The sequence below is a fragment of the Arachis hypogaea genome, chromosome 20 (genome assembly GCF_003086295.3).
Source record: "Arachis hypogaea cultivar Tifrunner chromosome 20, arahy.Tifrunner.gnm2.J5K5, whole genome shotgun sequence".
Taxonomy (NCBI): Eukaryota; Viridiplantae; Streptophyta; class Magnoliopsida; order Fabales; family Fabaceae; genus Arachis; species Arachis hypogaea.
In genome coordinates, this window is record NC_092055.1 from 133,037,153 (window position 1) to 133,046,412 (window position 9,260).

The 9,260-nt window shown below is 31.9% G+C and overlaps 1 protein-coding gene across 1 annotated transcript; it reads left to right on the plus strand.

Moving 5' to 3' along the window:
* The first annotated feature begins 542 nt into the window (after nucleotides 1-542).
* Nucleotides 543-6,557, plus strand: LOC112783737 (uncharacterized). Its single transcript, XM_025826785.3, has 5 exons — nucleotides 543-880; nucleotides 1,239-1,288; nucleotides 3,133-3,256; nucleotides 3,423-3,530; nucleotides 5,791-6,557. The coding sequence occupies exons 1-5, from the start codon at nucleotides 559-561 to the stop codon at nucleotides 6,435-6,437; spliced, it is 1,251 nt and encodes a 416-aa protein (XP_025682570.1). The 5' UTR covers nucleotides 543-558; the 3' UTR covers nucleotides 6,438-6,557.
* The last annotated feature ends 2,703 nt before the right edge of the window (nucleotides 6,558-9,260 follow it).

Here is a 9,260-nt window from a genome sequence, read left to right on the forward strand (position 1 = left end):
TCGCAACACTTTGGATTGGATTGATCGAATTTAAACATAAAATCAAATCAATTCAACCGGATGGCAACAAATTATATACTTTTTGAATTGATTTTTCTTTTAAAATCGATCAAAATCCCACTACCAACACTCTTGAACCAAATGTGTTTTACCACTCTTGCTACTTAAAAACTTATAAAATTTTACACAATTAATTATTTAATCAAATTAATGTAGTTAAATATTTTTTTAAGTTATAAATTTTAAAATTATTTAATTTTGTTTATGTAATAAACAATAATATACAATTAGTTATCTATTAGAAATTTAATTTTGATGTAATGTCATTGTAAAATCGTTTTACACTTACATCTAATTACATAACGCTATATTAGTAGAAATAATTACCTTTTAAATAATTATCCAAGAGAACAGTTGTAATTATACGATAATATAAAATATGTTACACTATCAGTGCATCAAAATTAAACTCCTCCTTTAATTATTTATATTTTCAATAAAATATAATAATTCTCTTAATAGTTAATACTACATCAAATCGGCAGCCTATTACGACCGATGATAAAGTCTGAAAGGGACACTACACTTTCCATTGACTTTATCCTTCTTTACTTCAATGTTCTTCTTTTGCTAGCTATATCCCTCTATATAGCCCATTACTATAATTATCGCTCTGAATATAACATTAGTAGGAAAATGAGCAAGTTCATAGTGATATTATATGTTGTATGTTTAGCTGCTTCTGGGTTTGTTAATGGATCTATCATCAAGAAGGAGAAAGACCAAATTAGGGTCTTTGAATTAAAGAAGGGTGACCTTACTTTGAAGGTCACCAACTGGGGTGCCACACTTATTTCCTTACTACTTCCTGACAAATACGGTATGCTTCTATATTTGTGTACTTTTGTGTGTCTTAGTTTTAATCTTCAAAAGAACTATTATAATTAAACCTTTTGGAACCAATTTGAGTTGGTCGAGTGGTCAATTCGTCCGTTGAAGTAAGTATCGAGGGTTTGAATCTTATTTTGTGTAAGTAGTAATTTATTGACTAATAACAAATCTTTAAATTGAGTTCAGATTCGCAATTAATTAGTTTTTGATCTATTGGACTGAAGAGTCCGTGGGCAACCAAAATAATTAAATCTTCTGGGTTTCTATATGTATTGTGCTTCATTATTCTTTCAAATGCTTTTCACTAACACTTCATTTTTCTTTTCCTGTAATGTTGTTTGTTTCAGGAAAGTTGGGAGACATTGTTCTTGGATATGACTCTCCCAAGGCATACACTGTAAGTCTATTAATACAAGTCTATTTTTTTTTTTAAATATATGATTAAATTGTTTCTTCGGTTATAATGTCTGTTGTTTGATTTCTGAAAAGATATTCTATTTTTTTAATATTTTTATTTTATTAGAATTTTATATAAAAACCAAAAACAGTATAAATAAAATTTTATTTGTTTACTATTATTTCATAATGAATATAAGTAACAACGAAAGTATGTTTCAGTTTTCACAAAAAGAACATGCCTAAAGATTTCTCTGCCTTCTTCCTTTCATTTTCTGGGAAAATTATCAAGCTAGGAGGGAGGAAAGTTCTCAATAAAAATTTGAGATTTTTGCTTTTAATAAACTAAAAGATCTAAACTATTCGAATAATGGAAAAAAAATTAGATTTAATAAAATAAACACAACATGCATATTTTTTTTAAGGAGTAACCACAAATTCAATTATTATAAAATATGAAAATCATTGATTTTTTAATTGATAATTCAATGTTGTATTTTACTCTCTAAGTATGAGAAGCCCAATTTGGACTGTGACAAGCATGTGATAGCTAATAATAAGATCTGGACTGTAGTTTACTATTATTTTGTCACTTAGCTTTGTCGCCAGCTTACTTTTCTTCTCACATGTTCTGTTACTCTGGATTATTTTAATTTATAAATAAAATAAATATTTTATTTATTAATATGTGTATTATTAACTGTATTTATATTTTTACAGTATTATTACTGACTGTATTTAGTGTTTACACTTTTTATTATTATTGTTATTATTATATTCTCGAGATGTGTAACGCTTAAAATATATATATTTCAGATGCACTTAGAATATATTTTTTTTAAAGGTATTACATATCTCAGATGTATAATATTTAATTTTTATGTTTTTGTCTTGTACCATGTATACTCAATATGTGTAATAATAGTATAAAAATAACAATATAAATATTTTATACGTTACATATTTTAATAAATAAAATATTTAAATAATTTAAATTAAAAAGTCCCAGTTACTCTATAAAATAGTTAGTTGAGAACCAATCCCTTACGGCATAGTTGCATTATTTTTTTGGTAATTGCATAGTTGCATTATATATAACTAGTATATTAATTTATTTTTTTATTTATTAGTTAAACGTGTATAATAATAATAATAATAAATTAATTAATTAATTAATTAATTAATTAAAATAATAACATCTTATATTCTAACTAAAAGATCTTGGATTTATGCCATCAATATATCTTTAAAATTAAGTTTTAAAAATATAGGATGATCGAAGAAAAGGGATTTTTTTTTTGGACTTGGCCATGGGCCAGAAGACTGACCCGGACCAGAACCCGGAACCCGGAACCCGTACCCGCCCAGACCTTTTTCTCAGGCAACCTTTTTCTGGGCGGAACTGCAATTTTGCAATTGCAAAAAGCAACCACCATTTTTTCGACCCATTTCATATGTCGCGAAAAGTGTATTTTATTTTATTTTAGTTTGATATTTTGCAGATTGTGAATTTTTTTTTTTTAAATTTTAAAAGAAAGTCTTGGTTATAAAACGTTTAAATGTATTGTTTCTTCAACATTGTATTTTCACCGTGAGTGTGGGTGTGTTAACAAAAAAAATTCTAGTGTGGGTGTGTTACATATAGACTCAAGATCGAAACTCTATGTATATATTTGGTCTCAATGAGTGTGCATATTAAGTGAAGACAATTTGAGGAACCAAACCATAAACAATGTCAACTTGAAGAATTTGGTCTCATTTTTATAAGGACAACATTGTCTGTGGTGATTAATTATCCGGATCGATAATATTAATGCAAAAATTGTTAGCTATTTTAATTTGCAGAATGATACACAATATTTTGGAGCTACCGTTGGCAGGGTCGCTAACAGAATTGGAGGAGCTCAGTTTACATTAAATGGAATCCATTACAAGTTAATTGCTAATGAAGGAAACAATACACTTCATGGTACATATATACTAATACTAGTACTATATGTGTCTAATTAATTTTCCTTAATAAACACATATACTTCTAATTTAATTAATTTCCGTGATGGGTGCAAACAAAGATCTGATGAAGAAACATGTCACATAGAAAGATTATCTCATAATTTTGCTTGTCCTCAACTTAGGTGGACCTAGAGGATTTAGTGATGTGCTTTGGAAAGTGGTAAAGTATCAAAGAGATGGTGACAGACCCAAAATCAAATTCAGCTACCACAGTTTTGATGGTGAAGAAGGTAAAGTTTGAGACGTTGCATGATTTCTAATTGGTGAATTTCATGAACTATATATACACACTGTTCCCATATTTTAATTAATTTGATCCCACGCTAAGCTGATATAAAATTTAAATTATGTTATTTTTTATTATACATGTTTAATAGTTTTTGTCCCATTTAATCGGTGACTAATGCAGAACATTTTGTTCGGGAAGGCAAAAAGAGTATATACAAACCTCAAAAGGTTTTTTTCGAGTTAAACCCATTTTGGTCCCTAAAATTGACAGGTTGTACTAATTTGGTCCCTGACTTTTCAATTGCTACAATTTGATCTTCGAGATTCAAAAAAGTGCACCCATATAATCTCTCGTGTATCTTTCGTCGCTGGAATTCAACACTGTTAGTGGCGTAGCTCAAGTCTTGTCACGCTAGATATATTAAAACGACGTGGTATGCGTTTTGGCACTAAAGAAAGTACTAAATGACGTCGTTTGAGGGTTTGAACAATGTTAAAACGTTATATCCCTCCTTTTTGATATTGTTCAAACTCTGAAATGACATCATTTAGTGCTTTTTTAGCGTCAAAACGTGTACAACGTTGTTTTAATATGTCTAACATGGTAAGACTTGAGTTATCTCACTAACAGCGTTGAAGAGGGACTACATTGGTGCACTTTTTTTAATCTGAAAGACCAAAGTGTAACAATTAAGAAGTTAGGAACCAAATCAGTGCAACTCGCAAATTTTAGAAACCAAAAATAGGACTTAACTCGGTTTTTCTCAGTTTTTATCTCAGTGTAGAGTCAAATTAATTTAATTAAGAGAGCTTAACACGGTAATAACAAATCTTCCATGAAAATAGTTAAAGTCGTCTTCATGCAAGAATATAAATTTAAATATCGAAACGTGTCATATAATTGGCTCAATAATTAAAAAGTATAATGGTTCAATTAAACCAAGATATAATTAAGAAAAAAAACTAATTGATAATTGCTTATAAAAAATAAACTGAATAGGGTTATGCTTGGTAACAGGGTGTATATGATCCGGCCCAATTCAAAGACTCGACTCGGTCCCGAAAATTTTAAGGGCTAATTTAGTGTGATTTCATTGGATTTAGGGTCGGGTATGAGTCTCAAAAATAGACCCGGTCATTATTTCGGGTCGGGTCTGGGTCATAGTTCGGGTCACCCGAACTCAGTCCGGTGTCCCAGTCATCATACACAATTAATATTTTGTGTTATTAGTGATGGATAATGGCTATTCTTATGTAGAATTTAAATATTGTAAACCTTAATATTTTGTGTTATTAGTCATTATAAGATTATAAGTTAATGTTTTATGTTTAAAATGGATAAGACTTTAGACTAATACATAATATTGTGTTATTTGTATTGATTTAAATATATTTGGTGTTATTAGACAATATTAGTATTGATTATGGTTATGCTTTAATTTTAGAGAATGGTTGGTTCTTGTTATATTTTTTTAAGTGAATTTTACTATGTGAATTGTGAAATAATAGTTGGAAATTAGGTGATTTTTACATGCTAAAGACCCGGTTTTCACCCGGTTTTTACCCGGCCCGAAGGTGCGTATGTTTCATTGGGTCTAGGATCGAGTTAGGGTCTAAAAATTAGGCCCGGTCTATATTTCGGGTCGGGTCTGGATTAAGCCAAATCCGGTGTGGCCCGGCCCATGTACACCCCTACTTGGTAACTAATAACTTTTTTGAACAACATGAACAACCACCAATCAAATCAAAACACATTATACCTCCAAATTACACACATAAGTCTTAATATTAAAATAATCATCTTCACACCTAGTAAAATGAACATCCGATATATCTATTGTTCATATTGTTTAGATTTTCCTTGTCTACCTATACTTTTCCTTAAATTTATGATTAATTTACTTTTATAACCCCATTGTTCATATTGTTCACTAGTATTATTGTTCATCTATACTTTTTCTTAACTAAATTATTTAACATAATATGTCAGAGAAAAAGTATAGGTAGATAATAAAAATACTAAATAATATTAATAATGAATATATCGGATGTTCAATTCATTAGCTGTGCAGATGGTTATCTTAATATTAAGATTTAGGAGTATGTTTTTACTTTATTAGACTAATTTTAGAGTCCTTTGTTCACATTATTTACAAAAACTATTGTGTACCTAACAAAGTTTTATATTAAAATATTTTATTAGCTATGAATAAACTGCCTTAATAAAATTTCAAATTAGAATAATGAAAGTTTGTGTTTCAGGATTTCCGGGTGACCTATTGGTAACAGTGAGCTACATCCTAAGTGAAGAATCGAGTTTGAGCATAGTCATGAAAGCAAAAGCCTTAAACAAAGCAACACCAGTGAACCTGGTTAACCATGCATATTGGAACCTAGGAAACCACAACAGCGGCAACATCCTTAATCAAGTTGTTCAAATCTTCGGGTCCAAATTCACACCGCTCAACGACCAGCTCATTCCCTTCGGAAACTTCTCGTCCGTCAAAGGAACCCCATATGATTTCCTTAAACCACAAGTTGTTGGCTCTAGGATCGACCAATTAACCAACACCAATGGCTATAACGTAAATTATGTTCTTGATAAGAATAAGAATGACGACAACGAGGTTAAGGTTGCGGCTATTGTCACGGATAAGAGGTCAGGGAGAGTGATGAAGATTGCGACGAATCAACCAGGATTGCAATTCTACACTGCGAATTATGTGAAGAATGAGAAGGGGAAAGACGGGTTTGTGTATCAGCCACGATCGGCGTTGTGTTTGGAGACTCAAGCGTTCCCTGACTCCGTCAACCATCCCAATTTTCCGTCAACCATTGTCACGCCGGAAAAGCCTTACAACCATCTTCTGTTCTTCAAATTCTCCACCAATGCTCCACATGGTTTTTAATTTAACGGTCATAATAACTAATAAGTACTTCAATTTGGTTATTATGAGTGTATTAGCATGCATATGCATCTGTTTATTCAAAAATATTTACAAGATAATAAAAAATTAATCTAAAATAAATTATTTCATTTTATATTTTATTAATTATTGCTGAAATAATTGAGTAATATTAAAAATAATAAATATGTAATTATGAATATTACGTATATAAAATTATAAATGTTTAGTATTTTTCAAACATTTCCGTTAATTTTACTACTAGCATCCATGAATCTGCCGGCCACTTTAGGTATATATTATTCTCTAAAACATTGTAGTAACTAAAATTAATTAGATTATAATTCACTTTCATTATGTTTCATGTATAATTACATGATTATGCCATAAGAAAATGGATACGCAGTACGCTATATATGGTTCACTAATGTTAAGACTTTTTCGGTATGCTATTATTGGAGCATAGGATACACTACGGTCTTGTATGATATATTCTCGTGTTCAATAAACACTAGAGTCGCCTATGAACTTTTCAGGGAAAAGGAGAGAAAGAGAGAATGGAAGTAAAACCGAATATAAAGTGTACTGTATTTTATACTAACTGTTTAGAGTTATAAATATTATATTTTGCTATTATAATAAAGGTTCTTACACACTACAACAGAAGCGACAAATAGCGACGGTAGTTTTACGACAGTTGTAAATATCCGTCGCAATTTGCAAAATAACAGTGGTTGATGCAGCAACTAGGTATAGCATTGCTATTCGTTTGCCATTTAGCGGCCGTTTTGAAAAGGACTCAGTGTGAATGTCCACCATCTGCTCCGAACCTGGGACATGAGTTACTGCCACCAATCCTGTCATAGAAAATGGGATTATATGCAAAAGGAACAGTTGAGATATTATCACAGAACACAATAGGTAGAATCTTGTAAGGCTGATACAGTTTATATAAAAATATTTTAATCCATATTAATTTTATCAAGCTTCTGCTTACAGTTGGTTGTTTGACACATTTTCAAGACACAATTAAATTTGAACCAAAGTAGACTTGTCACCGATCATTTAAGTCTGTAGTCCAATTCGAATATGAAAAGGTAGTTAAATGTAGATCATTAGATTTATAGAATTGCAAATGTAAGATTATTAGTTCCTGCCAGATATCTCAAGACTCTCTTGGCTGCTATCCAATAATAGTCTTGGGTTCACCATGAATTGGCTTAGATTGTTCACTCAAAAAGAGAAATATGTACAAGTGATGGTCGCATATAGGGGTGGCAAGCGGGGAAGCCCGCCCCGCCCCGCCAGAAGCCCGCTTTTTGGCGGGCTGACCCGCCCCGCCCCGCCTAGTGAGGCGGTCCCAAAATCCCAGCCCGCCAAATATCTTTTTTTTTTACTTTTAACTATTATAATTTCTAAAGTATAAACAAATTATAATTTTTATATTCACAAACATTAAAGTCTTTGTAATTATAAATATCTAATAAACATAATTATAAACCAAGTTTTCATCCAAAACATAATCATAAATATTGTTCCCAAAGCAAAATAAACATAATCCAAAACATAATTATAAATAGTCTCTAAAACAAAATAAACATAATCCAAAACACTCAATTTTCATCTTCATTCTCTTGTAAGTCGGGTTGGGGGAAGTTGGATTTTGGAAAAAAAAATTATAAAAATACCCCTTGATAAAAAAATACTAAGCCCGACGGGGAAGCCCGCCCCGCCCCGCCCCGCCAAAGCCCGCGGTTTAAGCGGTGCGGGTTAGGCGGGCTTTTGCTATTTGGCGGTCTTAATTTCCCAGCCCAGCCCGCCTTTTTTGGCGGGTTACGCGGGCCGACCCGGCGGGTTTAGGCCCGTTTGCCACCCCTAGTCGCATACTCCCTCCACTATTGAGTGAAATAGTCTCGGGTCTTCAAATGGAGCACCTGCATTAGCAATTCATCTAGAAGAACTAACCATTGGAGTAATTACATGCATAGCTTTCTGTATTCCAACTTTAATTAATATTTCTTTAATATACTTATTTTGATTTAAGGAAATTAAAGTGTCAGAGTATGTTATGGCTTCTATTCTAAGAAAAAAAATTCAAATAATCTAATTCTTTGAGAAGAAAGGTAGAGTGTAATTTCTTCAGAATGCTATCAATTTCATTCTTATTATCACCTGTAATTAGCATATCATCAACATAGATTAAAATGTACATAACAGAATTAAGAGTGAATCTTGTAAACAAAGATGGGTCTACTTTGTGCAATTAAAATCAAATTCTTTTAGTGCTGCAGTAATAGTTAGTTACCATGTCCTTGGGCCTTGTTTAGAGCCATATATAGCTTTATTAAATTTACAAACTAACTGAGAATTGACATTGAGTGAAACTAGTGGTTGAGACATATACATAATTTGATAGAGAGGCGCCTACTACTAATAAGTTTGGGCTGTTACAAAAGGAGAGGTAAGTAGCGGTTAAATAGCTAGGTTATAGTTAGTTTAGGGGAGTATTTTTTTCTGTTATGAATTCTGTTAGAAGTTGGAGAGAATTTCCCTTCCTGAGTTAGTAGTTCCAACTGTGTAGAACCTTCTAGGGAGTCCTAATTGGCTATCCCTGTGCATCAATAAAGCTCAACCATTCTGCTATTGCTGGTCCTATGAACTGGTATCAGAGCTTGAGGATCCCGACGCTGAATGGTGCAATCGAGTCGAGGAAAATGAAGACACGATTTGACACAATTGAGTCGCGCATGGAGGAGATGTTCCGATTGATGTAGGAGACGCTGCAGCGCTTTGATTCCCGAATGGATTCGTTCGAAAATCGCGCGC

Bases quoted from the DNA above. Each gene is read 5' to 3' on its own strand.
- LOC112783737 (XM_025826785.3), top strand. From the start codon at position 559: ATGATAAAGTCTGAAAGGGACACTACACTTTCCATTGACTTTATCCTT. The intron at 881-1,238 runs GTATGCTTCTAT...TGTTTGTTTCAG, and splicing joins ACTACTTCCTGACAAATACG to GAAAGTTGGGAGACATTGTT. The intron at 3,531-5,790 runs GTAAAGTTTGAG...TTTGTGTTTCAG, and splicing joins CAGTTTTGATGGTGAAGAAG to GATTTCCGGGTGACCTATTG.